Genomic DNA, 22,565 nt, shown 5'->3' on the forward strand with positions numbered 1-22,565 from the left:
ACCTATATCAACTTTACTAGAATTTCTGTATAAACTAGCATCTTTGAGAGGTAAATAATATTTAATCTTTGTCATGGTTTCATGTATATTTTAATAATTTAATTCATAATTGCATTATATCTGAATGTTATATAGTTTTTTTTTTAGGTACTTCCCATCATCACAGTGTAAATACCAGTGTTTTACAATGTGTACATTCTGGCAACTGTCTAACTTTTAAAAAAGTAATTCAATATGATTCTTCTAAAAGTTCCTATGCAGAGGTTTTTCCATGTACTAAAAACAAGCAAAAATCAAAAAAGTGCTGGCAGCAAACTTCGGTTTAATTGCAACAGCTCTGAATTTGGGCTGCATATCTAAAAACAAAGTACTGCTTTTGATGGCTACATTTTTCTTCTTCTAATTTGATTTTTCCCCCTAATATTTTATTAGGTGCAGAGAGAGCTAGCAGCTGTGATTGCTTTGAAAGCAAGGAAGTCTGGTAAGTTGTCTTTTGTGGGGCTGGAGGAAGATTCTGATTCTTTGGGGGTATTTCACATATCATCTGGTAGTGTGCAGTTGAGTGTATCTCAGGAAGCTGTGGTGTAGAATGCAAAGAATTATCCCCATTTGTTTTTAAAAATCATTTGTTCTACCATCAGAATAGCACGGGATGTTATATGTAGTTTTTTTAAGATAAAGTGTCACTGCTTTGCTCTAATCTATTTTTGATTTCAAGAAAAAATGAAATTTAAAGTTAAAAATATGTTTGTAGCCCATTGCAACCATATAAGGATCTAGGTACATGACAAAGTAAGCCAATCACCTTGTATTATGTATCTTAATGACAAAGGACCATGGATACTATAGAGGTGGTCTTTTTTATAAGGTTTTAAAAACTCAAAGTAGTTCCTTCTAAAAATAATTGAATTGCTTAATGACATTTCAAAGCAAACATTACTCCTAGGATTGATTGATAGGCCTGATTCCTCATACCTATAGGATATAATCTGTGGAAGTAACATGTGGAAAGGAAAAGGGGGCTTTCAAATACATTTTAAAGGAGAAAAAACATGGTCTGCTAGAATTCAATATGAAATGGAGACTCACTGAAGTAGAAAAATGCTTGCTTAGATGGGAGGAATGTCAGTAGGAGGCATCCTTTGCTGTTCCTCCCTTCGGAGGGAGGAGGTCAGTGCTGAATGGAATGAAAATCAGAAGGGAGGTACTTCTTGGATAATGTTAAACTAGACTAAAACATTTCAGGCGGAAAGACTATGACAAAATAAAAGTGATGACCAAACTTGAAGAAATAAAATGGAATGGAAATGTCTCAGGAACACAAACTGTACATTTTATATCTTTCTTTTTCCAGTTAGAAACCCTAAGAATTTGATTTTTTCTTAGTTACTATTTGAACCAAACAGACCTTAGTGTGAATTAGCTTATTACATTCATGTTACTTTCTTTGTTGGTCTGGCAGATGTTGAGGACATAGAGACTGGAAGCTATAAAGGTAGTGGGGAGGAGGATGCAAGGAATAGCAATCTTGGGTATTGAACAGAGGGTAGCCTGAATAAGGCTTCCCAGTGAACAGCATTATTTATATTTGCAGAGGTGGAGGCCAGGATAGAGAAAGGACATCAATAAAGTTTGCAGGAGGGAAATGCAAATCAAAATCACATTGAGATTTCTCCTATCCCAGCTAGAATGGCTATTATCAAAAACACAAAAAATAATAGATGCTGGCAAGAACGTGGAAAAAGGGAAACTCTCATAAACTGTGGGTAGGAATGTAAACTAGTACAGCCACTATGGAAAACAGTATGGAGGTTCTTCAAAAATGTAAAAATAGAACTACCCTATGATTCAGCAATCCCATGGAAATGAGTATATCAAAGAGATATCTGCACTCCCATATTTACTGCAGCACTATTCACAATAGGCAAGATGTGGAATCAACTTAAGTATGTATCAACAGATAAATGGATAAAGAAAATGTGGCACATATACTCAATGAAATATTATTCAGCCATGAAAAAGAATAAAGCCTGTCATTTGTAGCGTCATGGATAAGCCTGGAGGACATTATGTTAAGTGAAATAAGCTAGGCACAGAAAGACAAACACTGCATGTTTTCACTCATATGTGGCAGCGTGAAAAGTTGATCTCGTTGAGATGGAGAGTAGAATGATGGTTGCTAGAGGCTGGCAAGGGTAGGAGGGATGAAGAGTTGGTTAATGGGTACAAAAATACAGTTAGAGGAGTGAATTCTCTACTGTTCAATAGCACAGTATTGTGGCTATAGTTATCAAAAATGTATTGTATATTGCAAAATAACTAGAAAAGAAGGTTTGAAATGTTCTCAATACAAATGGTATATGTTTGAGATGATGGATATCCCAACTACCCTGATTTGATTATTACACAATATTTGCATGTATTAACATATGTACCATACAAATATGTACAATTATTATTTATCAAAAAAGTAACTCTAAAAAAAGATTGTAGGAGGGACGGCCTAGAAATAAATTCTGCTGGAGCTGATCTTGATTCTTGGGTCATGATAAAGAGACAAGTGTATAGTCTGTACAAGTTGGGATGACAGTGTCTTGAAGGATAGGATTTGATTTTTTAAATTTTCAGAATAAAGTAGAGAAGTAATCAAAAACTTACAGCACGTCACTGCCAGAGAAAGAGCAAGTAAATACAGTTAGGGAGGCTGGAGAAGGGGGTGGCTGATTTACACGGAGTGGGATGGGAAAGCCTCTGATTTGGAGATTTTTGAGCCAAGACCTAAAGTCAGTGAGAGAGAGAGAGCCCCGTGGCTATCCACAGAGCATTTGGACAGACACATTGCGTCAGATGGGTTTGAGAGATTGCAAGGAGGCAAGTGAATGAGGCTGAGAGAGGTAGCTTCGCAATGTCAGATGAAGAAGTTTCAACTTTCTGGAGGTGAAGGGAGATGAAGATGAGCAAGCAAGACCCATACATATTAGATTGCATAATGTCAAAGACTGGTGTGAAGTCAATTTTATTATGTTGTGATGTCACTGTATGAGATTAGCATGTCTGTTTTCCTTACTTATTTGATCAGTGGAGCTTGGAATGTGAATACAATTTTGACAACTTCTCAGGGACAGAGTAAAGTGATCTCACACACTTATACTATGATGGGGACATCAATTCATAGTTTTTCAGAAAAGCAGTTGTTCAGTATATTCCAGTAACTCTATAATCCAATAGCTTTATATGACTGGAGGTCTGGCTGTAAGACATAATCAGAGTTGCATGTGAAGATTAAGATCGAAGAATATCTGTTGCATTGCTTTTTTTTTTTTTTTTTTTTAACAGAAAGTAGAAACAATCCTTAATTCCCTATGATAAGGAAATAATAAAATTGATAGATCAGTGCACTGGAATATTAAACAACTTTTAAAATGATATTTGGAAAAATTTATATAGTTATTTTTTCAGTGAAAAAAGTTGTATACAATAGCATGTATTCTCTTTTTCATGATGAAAATAGCTTCGTTTATTTTTTCTTGCTATCATATTAGAGCATACTCATTGAAAAAATCTTTTATAATACATGAATGTATGAAGAAGAAATTTAACAGTTATGTGTCATTTCACCAATATAACCACTAATACTCTTGTTTTATTTATTTCCAAACATTTTTTAATTTTTAATTTTAATTTTAATTCTTTGTATTTTGGCTATTTCCATTTTTTTTTCTTTTTCCTTTTTTTTTTTTTTTTTGTTGTTGTTTTTTGAGATGGAGTCTCGCTCTGTCACCTAGGCTGGAGCGCAGTCGCGCGATTTCGGCTCCCTACAACCTCTGCCTCCCAGGTTCAAACAATTCTCCTGCTTCAGCCTCCCTAGTAGCTGGGACTGCAGGCATGTACCACCACACCGGGCTAATTTTTGTAGTTTTAGTAGAGACAGGGTTTTGCCATGTTGGCCAGGTTGGTTTTGAACTCCTGACCTTAGGTGATCCACCTGCCTCTGTCTCCCAAACTGCTGGGATTATAGGTGTGAGCCACCGCACCTGGCCACCAAACTTTTTAAAATTAATATGCAGATATTATATATTATATATTAATATGCTGCTGATTTAATAAAAGGATCATCTTATGTATGCTCTTTTGCGATAACTGTAGATTTGCACACAATTGTAATAAATAATACAGACAGATCCAGAGTATCTTTTACGCAGGTTCCCCCAATGGTAACATTTTACAAAACTACAGTAAAGTATCACAACCAGGACATTAACATTTTCACCAACACAGAGATCCCTTATGTTGCTCCTTTATAGCTACACTGACTTTCCACTACCTCTATTCTCTTCTTAACTCCTGGCAGTGACTAAACTGTTCTCTATTTCTGTCATTTCAAAAATATTATATAAATAGAATCAGACAGTATGTAACCTGTTGAAATGGGCTCTTTTCACATGGCATGATTTTCTAAGCTTCATTCAGGTTGTTGAATATATCTATATCTTTTTCCTTGTTTTTGTTTGTTTGTTTGTTTTGAGATAGGGTCTCACTCTGTCTCCCAGGCTGCAGTGCAGTGGCACGATCTCGGCTCACCAAGGCTAAAGCAACCTTCCCACCTCAGTCTCCTGAGTGGCTGGGAATACACCACTACACCTGGCTAATTTTGTTTATTTTTTTTGTAGAGACAAGGTCTCACTATGTTGCTCAGGCTGAGTACTGTCTTTTTTATTGCTGAATAGTGTTCCGTGGCATGAATGTGCCATGATACTTTTAACCATTTACCAATTGAAGGACATCTGGGTTTCTTCCAGTTGTTTTGCTATTTTGAATGAAGCTACTACAAATATTCCTGTATAGGTTTTTTTGTATGTGTGAGCCTGTCTTCATTTCTCTGGAATAAATGCCCAGAAGTACAATTGCTGGGTTCTTTGGTTATATGTTTAGGTTTTTGAGAAACAGCTAAACTATCTTTCACAGTAGCTGTGCAATTTTTACATTCTCACTGGCAATCTATAAGTGCTCCAAATTCTCTCAGATTCTTTGCATCCTTGCCAGTATTTGGTATCATTATTATTATTATTATTATTTTTAATTTTAGCCATTCTGATAGGTGTGTAGTGATAATCTCGTCACAGTTTTTATTTGCATTTTCCTGATGGCTTGTAATGTTGATCTTCTCAAGTGCTTATTTGTCATCTGAATGTTGTTTTTGGTGAATTGTTTGTTGATGCCTTTTGCCCAATTTTTAATTGAATTGCTTGTTTTTTGATTTTTACTCTTGAGTTTTGAGAGTTCTTTATGTATTCTAGGTAGTAGTCCTTTGTTGATAAGGACTGGTTGGCAAATATTTTCTTCCAGTCTGTAACTTGATTTTTTCATCCTCTCAACAGAGTTTTTCACAGAGCAAAGGGTTTTAATTTTGATAAAGTCCAATTTATTTATTTTAATGGATTTTTTAGTGCTTTGGGGTTAAATCAAAGAACTATTTGCCTAGCTCTAGAGTCCAAATATTTTCTGTGCCTTTTCTTCCCCTAAAAGTTTTATGTTTTACATTTAAGTCCATGATCACTTTTGAGTTAGTTTTGATATAAGGTATGAGACTTAGGTCAAGTTTCTCTTTTTTTTTTTGGCATATGAATGTTCAGTCACCTCAGCACCATTTGCTGGAAAGACCGTCTTTCCTCCAGTTGCTTGTGCACCTTTGTCAAAAGTCACGTGGGCATATTTGTATGGGAGTATTTCTGAGTTCTTTGTTCTGTTCCATTGAACAGATTCCATTGGTATCCACCAATACTACAGCATTGATAACCATAGCTATATGTAAAATGCATTTTTATAGGATTAATATTATTGTTATTATTTTCGAGACAGGGTCTCGCTCTGTTGCCTAGGCTGGAGTGCAGTGGCACAATCACAGCTCACAGCTCACAGCAGCTTTGACCTCCCAGGCTCAAGTAGTCTTCCTACTTCAGCTTCCTGAGTAGCTGGGGCTACAGGCAGGCATGTGCCACTACATGTGCCTAATTTTTTAAATTTTTTTATTTCTGGTAGACAGGGGTTTTGCTATGTTGTTCAGGCTGGTCTTAAACTCCTGAGCTCAAGGTGCATGGTGATCCTCTCACCTTGGCTTCCTGCACCCAGCCTAATTTTTATATCAGCAATATAAGTTTATATGTTTTTATTAATTGTATATACTAGCAGTTTATTTACTTCTTGGTTGTACATTTAGGTTTTTAGTTTTGTTTTTTTTTTCCATTGTAAATAATAATGGAAGAACCTGAACATATATTTTTGTACATATCTCTGTGCCCTTTTCCAATTATTTCCTTATAATAAATTACTAAAGGTGGAATAGCTAGGTGTGGACAGTGTTAAGATTTTGTTTTTCACATTTAGGACTTTAAGTCCTCTGGAATTAATTTTATGTATATGGCATGATGTGGAAATCAAAATGTTTTCCTTATGTTAAGCCAGCATTCACTGAATTCTTTATTAGCATTCATTGAATTCTTTGCTCACTAATCTGTAATGCTTACTCCATTATATATGCAGTTTATATATGTGCTATGCTTAGATTTATTTCTGGTCTGTGTGTTCCACTGATCTACTTACCTTTCCTTGTGCTTACACTATCCTGTTTTTATTACCAATGCTTTATAATAAGACTTTAGGGGAGAGTGGGGGCATTGGATGGGTAAGACAAGTCTCCTCTTACTTTTCTTGTTCTCCCCTATAGGGATTTTTTTATGTGTATTCACCTTATAGATTGTTACATAAATCTGACATTTTTGAGATAATGTGTTTCTATTCAATGAATATAGGATATCTTTCACTGTACAAGTCTTTGACATTTTTATTTGATATATTTTTAGGTACCTTGTAGTTTTGATTACTATTGTAAATGAACTATTCTTTCTAATACCTTTTTTTTTATTGGTCCTAAACTCTGCCTTGTGTGATGGTTCCTCAGTGTTTTTCTTTAATGAAATTTTTTTGATAAACTTTGTTTTTTAGAGCAGTTTTAGGTTCATAGCAAAATTGAATACGAAGTGCAGAGTTGCTCTATACCTCCTGCCCTACACATGTACAGTCTCTCCACTATGAGCATCCCACTCTGGTTTGGAATGTATGTTTTTTACAATCACTGAACCTCCATTGACATGTAGTTATCACCCAAAGTCCATAGTTTAGGGTTCACTCTTGATGTTGTACATTCTACACGTTTGCAGAAACGTAAAATGACATGTATCCACCATTATAGTGTCTTACAGAGTAGTTTTACTGCCCTAAAAATCCTGTGTGCTCCACTTATTCAACTCTATCTTCCCCTAACCCTCTACAGCCATTAATCTTTTTTAATTTTAATTTTAATTTATTTTTTGAGATGGAGCTTTTGCTCTTGTTGCCCGGGCTGGAGTGAGTGCAGTGGTGTGATCTCGGCTCACTGCAACCTCTACCTTCCGATTTCAAGCAATTTTCCTGCTTCAACCTCCCGAGTAGCTGGGATTACAAGTGCCTCCCACCATGCCCGGGTAATTTTTGTATTTTTACTAGAGACGGAGTTTCACCATGTTGGGCCAGGCGTGGTGGCTCATGCCTGTAATCCCAGCACTTTGGGAGGCCGAGGTGAGTGGATCATGAGGTCAGGAATTGAGACAACCATTAATCTTTTTACTCTCTCCATAGTTTTGTCTTTTCCATAATGTCATATGGTTGGAATAGTATAATACGTAGCCTTTTCACACCGGCCTCTTTTACTTAGTAATATGCATTTAAGGTTCTTCAGTCTTTTCATGGTTTCAGAGCTCATTGGTTTTTAGTGCTGCGTAGTATTCTATTGTCTAGATGAACCAGTTTATCCGTTTACTTATGTAAGACATCTTAGTTGTTTTCAAGTTTTGGCAATTATGAATAAAGCTTCTATAAACATCTATATGCAGATTTTTGTGTGATTGTAAATTTCATCTCTTTTGGGTAAATACCGAGGAGTTTGATTGCTAGATCGTGTGTTAAGAGTATGTTAAATTTTATTAGAAACTACCAAGTTGTCTTCCAAAATGGCTATATTATTTTGCATTCTTACCAGCATAATTGAGAGGTCCCCTTGCTCCACATCCTCACCAGCGTTTGATGTGGTCAGTGTTCTGGATTTTGGCTATTCTAATAGGCCATTTTAATAGATGTGTAGTGATAGCTCGTTGTTTTCATTCACAATTCCCTAATGACATATGATGTTGAGCATCTTTTCATGTACTTACTGTATATCTTCCTCACTGAGGTAGGTATTCAGGTCTTTTGTTCATTTTCTTAATTGGTATGTTTATTTTCTCATTGTTGAGTTTGAGTTCTTTGTATATTTTGGATAATAGTTCTTTATCAGATATATCTTTTGTAAAATATTTTCTCTCTGTAGCTTTCCTTCTTACTCTCTTAAGTGTCTCTGCAAAACAGAAATGTTTTTATTTTAATGAAATCCAACTTATCAGGTTTTTTCTCATGGATCATGCCTTTGGTGTTATATCTACAACGTCATCACCAAATCTAAAGTCATCTAAATTTTCTCCTATGTTATATAGTCTAGGAGTTTTATAATTTCACATTTTACATGGAGGTCTGGGGCCTATTGTGAATTCATTTTCAAAGGTGTAATGTCTATGTCTAGATTCTATTCTTATTTTTTGCATGTGGATATCCAGTTGTTTCTAAACCACTTGTTGAAAAGACAATCTTTCCCCCATTATATTGCCTTTGCTCCATGTTAAAGATAAATTAACTATATTTGGGTCTATTTCTGGGCTCTCTATTCTATTCCATTGACCTATTCATCTATTGTTTGTTGTTGTTGTTGTTGTTGTTTCTGAGATGGAGTTTCGCTCTTGTTGCTCAGGCTGGAGTGCAGTGGCGTGATCTTGGCTCACCACAACCTCCATCTCCCGGGTTCAAGTGATCCTCCTGCCTCAGCCTCCCGAGTAGCTGGGATTACAGGCATGCACTACCACGCCCAGCTAATTTTGTATTTTTAGTAGAGACGGTTTCTCCATGTTGGTCAGGCTGGTCTCGAACTCCTGACCTCAGGTGATTTGCCTGCCTCAGCTTCCCAAAGTGCTGGGATTATAGGCATGAGCCACCACACCTGGCATATTTGTCTGTTCTTTCACCAATACCACACTGTCTTGATTGCTGTACCTTTATGGTAAGTATTGAAATTGAATAGTGTCTGTCTTCCAACTTTGTTCTTCACTTTCAGTTTTGTGTTGACTATTCTCAGTCTTTTCCCTCTCCATAAAAACTTCAGAATCAGTTTATCTGTATCTACATCTGTTATCTCTTCTAGTTGGCTCTTTTTTGGTTGTATGAGAATTTTTGATTTTGTGTCCCTTAAAATTGTTTAACTCTAATGAGTTCTAATACCTTCCTTGAAAATTATCTTGGGTTTTCCACATGGACAAATTCATCATCTGTCAATGATGACTGTTTTGTCTGTGTTTACCAATGCTCATAATTCCTTTTTCCCCATATTATAATATTTCATTAGAGCCTTGCAGTATAAGGTTGAATAATATCAATGATAGTTGGCATTCTTATTTTGCCCCAACTTTAATTAAATATAATGTTTTCTGATTAGAAGAGCAATATAAATGAAGAAGATTGTATTAGGAAAAAACAAAGACATTTCTTTCTTATAACCCCTCCCCACCCTGAACTACAATAAATTTGGGAAACAATCTAGGGGTAAAAATAACCAACAAGATATGTATTACTATATTCAAGGAATTCAAATACGGAAATATTAGAGATACCTGCCTGATTCACTGTGTGTTCTCAATGCTTGAGTTGGCATTGAGAGTGGATGTAAAGTAACAATGGCAAGGTACAAAAGAGCCTAAGTCATAGGTATTATATTCATTCGTTCCTTTATCAAACCTAGTTGGGCACAAACTATATGCTGAATGTGGTGTAAGGCACAGGATACAATAGTGAGCGAGAACAAGTGTGGCCCTTGCTGTTTTAAAATCATAGCATGTTTTATAAATAGAATGCATTAATGAGTCAGTGACTGTCAGAGAAAGGCAAACTTATTATTGTGATTTTTAGGAGGTGATCAAATGCAGAACCATTAAGCATGGCCTTAATTAAGTAGAGTTCCAGCTGCAGAATGGTACTTTCGATGTATGCTTCTTATTTTTAAAACTATTTTGAATATTTTTTAAAGTTTTGAAAAGAAAAAGAAGCTAATATACATCAAATAAAAAAGTATTTAAAAATGATAGCTGGCACATCTGGAGCTTGACAGAAGGAATTGATTACCCTACTATCTCATGTTTTGTAAAAAAACTGTTAATTAGGGCTCAGGTGGTCCTGTCAGATTTATGTCTAACTGCAAAAGGTTATTAAAATAAGCATTAATATAAAAAAAAAATTTTGGTTTCAGCCCACTGTACAAACAGAAATAAAAGTAACTGCCAATCAATGTAGGTTTTATAAATAATTGAAGGCTGTAGCTTAGTAAAAAATCTATTTTGTTGTAATTTTCTAAAAGGCCATTAGGATGTGCCTTTGAACAGTTTTCTACCCTAAGAGCTAAATTTAGTGGATGTGAATAGCGTTTTAAGGCTTCGTAAGATTTGCAGAAATTTGCACAGATATCCTTGCACTTCTTTCTTGTTGTTGGATTGCTTGTTCTCTTGCTAATGCTGGCTCATTAGTGTCTTGGGAGATGTGTTACTTCCCTTTTCCAGGGAATCCAAAGTACTTTTGGCTCTCATTATCTTTAGATCATATGAAATTTGTGCCATGGTGGGCTTCTATTTCTGGAAAACCAGAAATCTCATAGTGGTTAATCTCCTTGGCAGCGTTTAAATTTCACTCTGTCCTTAGCCCATAGCTAGTTAAGTGTTTTAAAACTAAAGTATCTGGAATTTTAAAGTTTGAAAAGGAAAGAAAGGACTGCAGGCTCTGCTTTATTTTTGCCATTACATGTCTTTGCGACCTTAGCTTTGTGATTTCAGTTTGTATCTTGCAGGGGCTGGTGTAAAATCTGGTAACCTCAGTGATTCCTTCCAGCTCTAATATTTAAAAATCCTATTATAACAATGTTTTCACTTTTTACATTTGTTCACCTCAGTCACAACCTTGGGACTATTTTATTCAGGATTATTTAAGTGCATGTGACAGAAAAACTAACTGAAAACCAAAAAGGGAATTTTTTGCATCAGGGACTCTGTAGAGTTTAACAGTCTCAGCAAGGGATTGTCCTGATAGCCCCAACAGAAGCTTTGCTAAGTGATCTTGTTGGAAGGATGAAGTGCCCACCTCTGGAGCAGCAGGAGAATGGCAGGGGGAGGTAGACAGGTCAAGTCAACCCCACACAAGCAAAATACATGGCTCTGCAAAGAACACCAGCAGAGGGGAGAATGGCTGCTGGGCAGGCAAGAGTAATGTGATCACCCCAGAAGGAATTGTTTGCGCTGTGTCAATCACAAGATTTAGAGAGGAGGTGCCACCCTGAGACTCACACAGGCTAGAAAGTCTGCAGGCAGAATGCAAACTCAGGTTTTCCAACACCTGGTCTCTGACATTTCCAGCCGCAGTCCCACTCTTGGTTAGTAATTTTTAAGATAATGAGAGTAAATATGTAATTTGTGAAAAGGCATTCTTGTTTTCTGTTTTTGTTCCTGGAAATTGAAAGGAATGAATTGAAAATTCATAAACTCTTCAAGTTGTGGGTAATAGCATTTTTTCCCTCTTTCTAGGATAAACCAGCCAGGAATTCAGGTTAAAGTTTTCTTGGTGTACCAAAATATTTTATTAAGATATTAAAATAGATATGATATATCAAAGTGTATAAAATGGTTTGGCCTATTGTGTTTTTGGTTTTGGTTTTGTTTTTCTTTTGAGACAGTCTCATTCTGTCACCCAGGCTGGAGTGCAGTGATGTGATCATGGCTCACTGCAACCTTTGCCTCCTAGAGTCAGGTGATCCTCCCACCTCAGCCTCCCGAGTCACTGGGACTATAGTCATGCGCCACCATGCCCAGATAATTTTTAAATTTTTTTTTTTTTGGTAGAAATGGGGTCTTGGTATGCTGCCCAGGCTGGTCTCAAGCTCCTGGGGTCAAGCAATCCTCCCGCCTCAACCTCCCAAAGTGCTGGGATTACAGATGTGAGCCATGGTGCCCAGCTAGCCTATTGTGTTTAGCTTTTTAAAATATTATTATTTTAAAGAGACTAGAACGGATAAGACAGAAGCCAATGTTTTACATTAAATTGTTTTTTCTAATCTTACAGAACCCCTCGTTTTATCATCTTTGATTCCTATGTTCAAAAAATGTATCCTATATGATCTTAGAATCCTATATTCAAGCTTAAATAGGGATTTGTGATGAGCATATGGTTTCAACAACCTGGTAACTCTTACTTGCCATGACAGTGAACTCCAGGTAAAACATTCAAGTAGGAAACCCCAGGATCTGGTAATTGGGGTGGATCTGTTAGACTCAGGGTCCCCAACCCCTGGGCCATGGATCGGTGCCTGTCTGTGGCATATTGGGAACTGGGCTGGACAGTAAGAGGTGAGTGGCAGCAAGCAAGCATTACCTCCTGAGTTCCCCCACCTGTCAGATCAGGGACAGCAATTCGATTTTCACAGGAGCGTGACCCCTGTTGTGAACTGCACACGCAAGGGATCTAGGTAGCGTGCTCCTTATGATAATCTGGTGCCTAATGATCTTGGGATTTCATCCCAAGTATCCCATCTCCCCTTCCTCTCCAGGTCCGTGGAAAAATTGTTTTCCATGAACTTGGTCCCTGGTGCCAGAAAGGTTGAGGACTGCTCTATGAGACAGTCTGAGGGGTTTTATTTTTATTTTTTATTTTTTATTTTTGGGACGGGGTTTCACTCTTGTCACCCAGGCTGGAGTGCAACGGCGCAATCTCGGCTCACTGCAACCTCCACCTCCTGAGTTCAAGCGATTCTCCTACCTCAGCCTCCCGAGTAGCTGGGATTACAGGCATGCATCACCACACCTGGCTGATTTTTTTTTTTTTTTTCAAGGGTTTCTCCACCTTGTTCAGGCTGGTCACCAACCTCAGGTGATCTGCGTGCCTCGTCCTCCCTAAGTGCTGGGATTCCAAGCGTGAGCCACCGTGCCCAACCTTTTTTTTTTTTTTTTTTTTAAATTACCCTTTGTCTAAAGTCCCAGCTTTCCAGATCTACTGTGAGTAACAATCACAGTAGGTTTTAAGCCCCCTTTTCAAGTATATGTATGTAAGATTGGGAGCAGTCACATGTTAGCAGGACACAATGTGAGGCATTTGTGAAGTTTGAGACTGGACACCAGTGAAAAGGTGTATTCTACTTTGGAGCAGAATATTCCAAAGACAAAATATTCATGTTGCTTTGTCACAAGAAATGAAATTGATGGTAGACTATTTTTAACAGTATTAGTAAGGCTTTCCCTTTTCCATGTGTAGAAGAATAAAAATAACCTTTATACCTATGGAATAGCTTCTGCTTTTATGGTCTTATACATTTTTACTTTTTATTTTTAGTTGACAGAGTCTTCTCTTAACGTAGCACCATATTAGACATTACCTTGATCCTTTTGTAAATACATAGCTAATATTTAGGAGAATGCATGACAAATGGGATTTTAGAATGGATGTTAGTAATAAAATTAAGGGCCAGCAAAGACAGGCTGACTTGCTTAATATAATTATTGCTGTCTCACATTTCCTTTACCTTTCTGACAATATGTGTTTAATTTTTTTGGAAGAAATTTAAGTTCTCTTTAAAAACTACAGAGATATTATTTTGAATGATCTCCTTTTGATCTTCTCTCTATCTAATCTCTGAGTGTTCTAATAGAGAGTGTTTATGCTAAAAAATACTACATTATAAGAGGAGTCTCTTGGCTGTATTTAAGTAATTAAAAGATTATGTTTACTTTTTGGTGATATTTTCAACCATGTACATTTCCCAAGACTTCCACAGCCTCTCAAAGGATGGATCAGGATCCTCTCAGAATTGATTTTTCCAGATTGTTTTTGTCCTTTTCTTTTCTTTTGCCACACCCTCGATACTGTGTCCGGCAGCGCCCATCACTCTCATTTGTGGTCAGCACAGGCCTACACTGATTGTCTGGTAACCCCACTGAATGTGGTGTTTAGCATTTGTCAGCCAAGAGGAAAGAAGTGTCATGTGTTTTCCTCTGAAATAATCAACACAACATTCTTGTCTTCCTAATTGATTGATGATTCCTAGGTTGTTTTCCCCAAAAGGGAGAGCTTTGCCTAACACCATGCTGATTGTTGAAGTTTGTAAAATCCTCTCCAGTGCTATAATAACTCCTTGTTCTAACATTTCCAGAGATAGTTCTTCTGTCCCTGCTTGCTGACAGAGTTTGTATATTCACATCCTGTCTCCACTGGTGCATGTTCTCGTTGAGCAGTGATCAATTCAGTGTTTGACGGGTTGTATCTTTCTTTCTTTCTTTTTTTTTTTTTTTTTAAAGTGGGATAAAACCATCATAAGAATCTTAAAACAGTAATTATTAATGCATTGTAAAGTTAAAGCATATTTGAAAATGTAAAATTCTTACAATCAAGAAAGTAATAGCCCTGGTAAAGCTCAGGAATAATTGAAAACGCATTCAGCAGATGCTTTGTAAATTTTTTCTCACTCTCCCACTGGGATACAAAGAAAATTGCCTTTAAAAAAAGTCCCGTGACACTATCTTTTGTAATTAGAGCTATTAAGTCGAAATGATAAATAACCATTCAATGGCATACTATAAAAGAAAATAGCCCTTTGCACAGATTTCTCCTGATGAGCAGGAGATCTGAGAGTAGTGAGTATAAGAAGTTAGATTCCTTTAACCCTGAGAATTGTTTAGAATTAAGAAAATCAGAAAGCAAGGCAAGGTGATTTTTTTTTTTAATCCTTCAATATGGTCATGTCCATTAAGATAGTAAATGAAACAGATTTGCCAAGGAGGTGAATAATTATAACCACAGCAGCACATACTCCAGAATCCACGGTTTTTGAGGTCTTGGTTTTCAAAAACACGTGGGGCACTTCAGTGAAGCTGTGTAACACTTAGTAGACAAAGCTAATTAAATCGCTGTAAGTGGAAGCTTGTTCCTGTTCTAGGGAATTTGATACTGGGAAGAAGAACTGCACACTGGTGGTACCAGTAAGGTAATGTTGCCCAGAGTGGGTTACTCTCTGGTCTTGTGTGGTCCAGGACAATGATTTTAAGCTCTTCAGAGTCCTACTTCTTCTTGCTCATGTTTTACACACATTGCTAAGCCTGGAGAAACAGTTTCCTGGCACATTGAGCAGAGAGGTGGGTGTAAGGCGGGGGAGAGGCATTAAAGAGAGAATCAAGTTTTCTAGTTGAGACCTAAGAAGCAGCTTCCAGCATTGCAGCTCCTGGGAACATGTTTTTTGTGAGGAAACTAGATGAGCATAATGAGTGTGCCCTGTGCATAAATCCAATATTAGTTCTGTACCCAAGGTCAAATGAAAGTTAATGACCATTTACACACCAGAGATCTGAAACCCACATTTTATTTCCTTCTCATAATGACAAAAGGGGAGAGCAATTTATATTTAAATTGATTTAAATTTCAAAGCATAAACACAGAGGTCTCCCTGGCACCTCCATTTTTTTTTTTTTTTGGGTCAGTGAAACTTCCTGGCAGGGCTCAACTTTCATGAAAATGAAATCCCATCCCATATCGTTTTCCCAATGTGGACAGGTTTTTGTTTTCTGTGGAACTACCTCGTTCTCACCCTGCTGGGTTAGTGACACCAAATCAGAAGTCAGCAGTGCAATCAGGGCCACTTTATTTAATGATTTAGGTTTTGCATTTGTTGAGCTAATTAGCTGATTGTGGCAACTAATGGGTGTCCTTAATACACTGTTGACTGGGCAGCTACTCCCCTGAAGCCTGCCAGCTCCTTTGTCCTTGGTCCTCTGGTGAGTGGAAGCTGCTTCCCAGATGAATCTATGATACATGCCACCCAGCATTCAGAGGCAGGGCCCGAGAGGCCATTATGCTAATTACCAGGTGCCCTAAACAGGACATGCATCCACTTATAACCCTGTATCTGATAAATTCTGTGTATTTGGGTAAACAAAGGTTTGCATTGGAGAGTGCATGAGTGGTTGCTGGGGGGGGTGGCATTGTCTATGATTTATTTTTAGAATTTACAATTCTGTGACTGCTTCTCTGTAAGGTACAACATTTTTATGTTATATTGCTTTTGTAATCTGTAGATGTTTTAAAATATTAAATATTAAAATATTTGAGGAACTATTAGGAGATGATCACATAATTAAATGGAAAACGTTAATAGCTAAAATCATGTCTCTTATGTACTAAAATATTCCTTAAGAAGAAAAATCCTTGCCATATGCTGTTTTTGTAGAGTTCTGAAATTCTGCAGAAAACATGGGCTTCTACCAAAATTTAGCAGTTCTGGGGGTGTGGTCAGGAAATTTGACTCCTACATTGGATGTGTTCCCCCTGATTAATCACTGTCTTTTTTCAGCCTCAGTTTCCATTCTTTTATAAAATGCAGAGGTAGGCTTGGTCGATGACTAGAGTACCATGATGGAGGTCGTGTCCTAAGTACCAAGTACTAGGAAACTCCCCTTCTCTCAATTATACATTGCTGTCTATTCCACAAGAATATGAGAATAATAATTACTGATCATTTATTTTCCTTCCTAAACTTTTTTCATTTTATCGACTTTTTTCCCAGTGAAAATCTACAGAAGGCCCTCTTTTTTCCCCCTGGGGACATTTTTTTCTGTCATTTGTATTGACAAGTAAGAGCTATCAAGGGAAATCTTTGTCCTGGCCGTATGACCCAGCTAAGTGTCCATCATTCGTCACATTAAAAGTTTAATTGTATAAACAGACATGCAAATGGAACTGTTCTCAGTAAAACTGGAAATGACATGAACATGGTATGTGAATAAAAGTAAATAATGTTCCATAGTAAGTGATGCAAAGTGCGTAATTTGCTTCAGCTGAATTCCACCAGGATAAGTGATGCTTATGACAAAAGTGAAATTTATTTTATATATTATTCTTTTCACTCATGTAATAAAAAATACTCAACACTTGAGAGTTTCTGAATCAGACATTATCTTTTTAAGCAGATAAGCAAGCCCTGGTTCTAACTATTTGCACTTTTCAGATAGGTTATAAAAATACTGTATTTTAAATACTGTCATATAGTGATTAAGATTTGTTTTGGGGATAAGATTAGTGATAGACATTTTCACCCTGGAGTCAATGAAGACATGTATTGTATACAATTTCAGCTTAAGTACCGGTAAATTTTAATGTTAAGTGTTTTTGTTTGGAGATAAGGAAACATAGATAGATACTTTTTTATTTTTTTATTTTTTATTTTTGAGACAGTCTCGCTCTGTTGCCCAGGCTGGAGTGCAGTGGCGTGATCTCGGCTCAATGCAAGCTCCACTTCCTGGGTTCATGCCATTCTCCTGCCTCAGCCTCCTATGTAGCTGGGACTACAGGTGCCCACCACCTCACCCGGCTAATTTTTAGTAGAGACGGAGTTTCACTGTGTTAGTCAGGATGGTCTCGATCTCCTGGCCTCGTGATCCACCTGCCTCGGCCTCCCAAAGTGCTGGAATTACAGGCATGAGTGACCGCACCCGGCCGATAGATAGATACTTTATAAAATAATCCTAGGTCCCTTTGTGAATAGCTGCATGAAAGTCCCTCCTTGACTAAATAAAATTGTGTTTTTCTAAAGCAGTGGTCATCAAATTTAATTTGCATAGCAGTTACCTGCAGAACTTGTTAATCGTGCTAATTCCTGGGCTCTACCTCATGGGGCTTTATTTAAGTATAGACTGAGTCCCTGACATCTAAAATTTAACCAACCATTAGCCCTCAGTGATTTAGATGCCAGACTTTGACAATCACGTTCGAAAGTCTGTATGACCCGCAGACTTAGGGAATGAGCTGGTGTTTTATAAAGGCTGTTTGGTGGTCTAAGAAACCAATCATGATAGAATAAAAAATATATGTTATAGTTCTGCAACTAACGCATTCATTGGAGAATTGCCTAACTTTCAGTGTTTCTTTACCAGTAAAAGCTTTATAAAAGGAAAATTATTACCAAGCTTTATTTGGTGGACAGTCAGGAATAAGCAAATATTGTAACTAGAGTTTCTATACTAAACTTGTCAAGGCTTTTTTTTTTTAGTGGATTTGCCCTAGTTTAAAGGGTAAGGTGGGGTGCAGTGGCTCACGCCTGTAATCCCACCACTTTGGGAAGCTGAGGTGGAGAGATCACTCGAGGTCAGGGGTTTGAGACCAGCCTGGCCAACATAATGAAACCCCACCTCTACCAAAAAAAAAAAAAAAAATTACAAAAATTAGCCAAGCATGGTGGTGCATGCCTATAGCTACTCAGGAAGCTGAGGCGGGAGAATTGCTTGAAACCTGGGATGCTGAGGTTGCAGTGAGCCAAGATCCTACCACTGCACTTCAGCCTGGGTGACAGAGTGAGATTCCATCTTAAAAATCAAAACAAAAGGGTAAAGAATTTTAAGCCTGGCTCCAATTGAGTGTATCTGAACTAAGCCATATCCTCGTAAACTGTGCAGGTCCCAAGGGCTTGTCTGGTTCTCCTTTTGCCAAGAAGTAGCTAACTATCATTTAATAAAAATGAAGCATTTGCTTTAAGACTTATTAAAATCGGTTGAGGAAGTTTACACCTTATCCTGTTATTGTTTTCTGGTAGAAGAATGACTGTGAGAAATTTCAGTTGAGATTGTCTTTGTAGGCTTGGGAATAGATGGTAGTATTTCAAAATGTTGCCCATTTTCTTCCACCCTGGCTACAACAGGGAGCAAAGCATGACTGATACAATTTGCTGTCTTACTTTTATAGGTTCTAGTCTTTTTTCACTTTGATTTTTAGTATTGTTTTAGCATGTTAAAAAGCTCATTTCCTACATCCTAGTTCCGGAGGTAGAGCTAAGTGCAAGTTCTTCCCCTCTGTGTGAGGGGCCTTACCGAGCAGATACATTTATCACTTATGCCTAAGAAAGCGAGCTTCCTTGCCCTGCTGGGGAGTGGTGAGGAAGACTGAGGAAATAGGAGATTATCAATAGTCTCTGGCTGGGAATACTTCTTGCTGACAGTGGAGGAGTTGGGGGCATTGTCCCAGCAGCCTGTGGTCCTCAGGGAAGTGGTGTGTCCATCTGGTCTGGTTAGGGAAGGGGAAGATTCCATCACTGGGCCTCACAAGTATTAGAGTAACACACCCAGTCGGGAAGTGTGGACGTTGGGCACCTCACATCTCTAGTTCTCAGCTTCATCACTGAAATTAACCCAGGACTTAGAATTCAAGCTTAGCATTTGCACCTAAATCCAAGTTAGTTGAAGTTGATATGTTTTGTTTATAACAGGCCTCCATGAGTCAACTAATTTCATGGTTAGCCTTGTAACCAAATGGACAGTCTCATCAAAAGATCACATTTATTGGAATGATCCAGGCCCCTCTAAGGGAATTTTTCTAGGGCCTACTCTAGTGCAGGCCCTAAAAAAAATTAAAAAAATACTCTAGTAGGGCCTACTCTAGATTTTTTTTTTTACTTTGATGATTTTTTAAAGTAATTTCAGCTTTAATTTTAGATTCAAAGGATACACATGCAAGTTTTTTACCGAGGTATATTGCGTGATGCTAAGGTTTGGGGTATGCATGATCCCATTACCCACGTACTAAGCATGGTACCCAACAGTTTTTCGGCCCTTGCCCTCCTCCCTCTTTCCCCCATCTAGTAGTCTACAGTGTCTTTTGTTGCCATCTTTTTGTCCATAAGTACCGGTTGTTTAGCTCCCACTTATCAGTAAGAACATGCAATATTTGGGTTTCTGTTCCTGCGTTAATTCACATAGTATAATGGCCTCCAGCTGCAACCATATTGCATTTCCTTATTTTTATGGCTGCATAGTATTTCATGGTATATATGTACTACATTTTCTGTATCCAGTCCACCATTAATGGGCCTTGAGGTTGATTTTGTTTATATTAGTGCATTTTCATACTGCTATGAAGAAATACCCTAGACAGCATCATTTATAAAGAAAAAGAGGTTTAATGGACTCACAATTCCACACGAATGGGGAGGCCTCACTATCATGGCAGAAGGTGAAGGAGGAGCAAATGCATGTCTTACATGGCAGCAGGCAAGCGAGCGTGTGTGGGAACTGACCTTTATAAAACCATCAGATCTGGTGAGACTTATTTACTGTCACAAAGAACAGCACATGAAAAACCCACCCGCATGATTTAATTACCTCCTACTGGGTCCCTCCCATGACCCGTGGGGGTTATGGGAGCTACAATTCAAGATGGGACTTGGGTGGGGACGCAGCCAAACCACATCACCATGTCTTTGCTATTGTGAATAGTGCTGCAGTAAATGTATGAGTACATGTGTCTTTTTGGCAGAACAATTTATTTTCTTTTGGAAATATACCCAGTAATGAGATTGCTGGGTCAAATGGTAGTTCTATTTTAAGTTCTTTGAGAAATCTTCAAACTGCTTTCCACAGTGGCTGAACTAATTTGCATTCTCACCAACAGCATACAAGCATTCCCTTTTCTCTGCAGTCTTACCAGCATCTGTTTTCTTTTGACTTTTTAGTAATAGCTATTCTGACTGGTGTCAGATGATAACTCATTGGAGTTTTGATTTACATTTCTTGGATGATTAGTGATGTTGAGCATTTGTTCATATGTTTATTGGCTGCTTGTGTGTCTTCTCTTGAAAAGTGTCTGTTCACGTATTTTGCCCATTTTTTAATGGAGTTGTTTTGTTTTTCTTGTTCAATTGTTTAAGTTCCTTATAGATTCTGGATATTAGACCTTTGTCAGATGCTTTGTTTGCAAATATTTTCCCCCATGTTGTAGTTTGTCTGTTTACTCTGTTGATAATTTATTTTGCTGTCCAGAAAGTCTTTAGTTTAATTAGGTCCCACTTGTCAGTTTTTGTTTTTCCTGCAATTGCTTTAGAAGGCCTAGTAATAATTTTTTTTTTGCCAAGGCTAATGTCCACAATGGTGCTTCCTAGGTTTTCTTGTAGTATTCTTATAGTTTGAGGTCTTACATTTAAATCTTTAATCAATCTTGAGTTGGTTTTTATAAATGGTAAAAGGCAGGGGTACAGTTTCATTCTTCTATATATGGCTAGGCAGTTATCCCAGCACCATTTATTGAATAGGGAGTCCTTTCCCCATTGCTTATTTTTGTTGATTTTGTCAGAGGTCAGATGGGTGTAGGTGTGCAGCTTTATTTCTAGGTTGTCTATTCTGTTCCATTGGTCTTTGTGTCTATTTTTGTAATAGTACCATGCTGTTTTGGTAACTGTAGCCTTATAATATAGTTTGAAGTCAGTGAATATGATGCCTCTGGCTTTGTTCCTTTTGCTTAGGATTGCTTTGGCTATTTGGGCTCTTTTTTTATTCCATACGAATTTTAGGATAGTTTTTTCTAGTTCTGTGAAAAATGACAATGGTAGCTTGATAGGAATGGCACTGCATCTGTAGATTGCTTTGGGCAGTATGACCATTTTAATGATATTCATTCTTCCAATCCATGTTTTTCCATTTTGTGTGTGTGTCATCTATGATTTCTTTCAGCAGTGTTTTGTAGTTGTCCTTGTAGATACCTTTCACCTCTCTGGTTAGATGTGTTCCTAGGTATTTTGTTTTTTGTGTGGCTGTTGTAAATTTGATTGTGTTCTTGATTTGGCTCTGTTCCTGAACATTATTGGTGTATAGAAATGCTACTGATTTACATACATCGATTTTGTAGCCTGAAACTCTACTGAAGCCACTTATCAGTCCCAGGAGCCTTTAAGATTTTCTAGGTATAGAATCGTATCAGTGAAGAGAGATAGCTTTCCTAATTGGATGCCTTTTATTTCTTTCTCTTTCCTGATTGCTTGGCATGGACTTCCAGTACTATCTTGAATAAGAGTGTGTTATGTTGATATTTTAAGAAGAAAGCCAAATAGTTGAAGTAGCCTATGGTTTTGTCAGTTTATGTGGAAATTCAAAATACATGTACTTTTACTTATTTAAGAGAAAGTATGGCTTAGTGCCTTCAACATGGACTTAAAAAATATACAAAATGGGCAGTCTTTAAGTGGTGCTGGGAAACTGGATATCCTCAAGCAGAAGAATGAAATTGGACCCCCTGTCTCACACCATATACAAAAACAGATGAAAAATAGATTAAAGACTTAAATGTGTGAATTTACACTGTCCACTTCTAGAAGAAAACATAGGGGGAAATCTATTTAACATTGGTGTAGGCAATGATTTTTATGGAAATGACCCCAAAAACACAAGCAATAAAGCAAAAAAAGACAAATGAGATTACATCAAACTAAGAAGCTTCTGCACAAGAAAGAAAATAATTAACAGAATGAAGAGACAACACACAGAGTGGTCAAAATTATTTATAAACCATACATTTGGTAAGGTGTTAATAGCCAACATATATGAAGAATTGAA

General features: G+C 37.3%; 1 protein-coding gene across 1 annotated transcript in view; it reads left to right on the forward strand.

The window, feature by feature from the left end:
* Positions 1 to 22,565, forward strand: part of RAPGEF5 (Rap guanine nucleotide exchange factor 5) — a 238,961-nt gene that overhangs the window by 87,237 nt on the left and 129,159 nt on the right. The window contains exon 7 of the mRNA XM_007981904.3: positions 433 to 481. Coding sequence (XP_007980095.3) covers positions 433 to 481 — 49 coding nt within the window. The remainder of the gene's footprint in view (positions 1 to 432; positions 482 to 22,565) is intronic.

This window comes from Chlorocebus sabaeus, chromosome 21 (assembly GCF_047675955.1).
Source record: "Chlorocebus sabaeus isolate Y175 chromosome 21, mChlSab1.0.hap1, whole genome shotgun sequence".
In the NCBI taxonomy this organism is placed as follows: domain Eukaryota; kingdom Metazoa; phylum Chordata; class Mammalia; order Primates; family Cercopithecidae; genus Chlorocebus; species Chlorocebus sabaeus.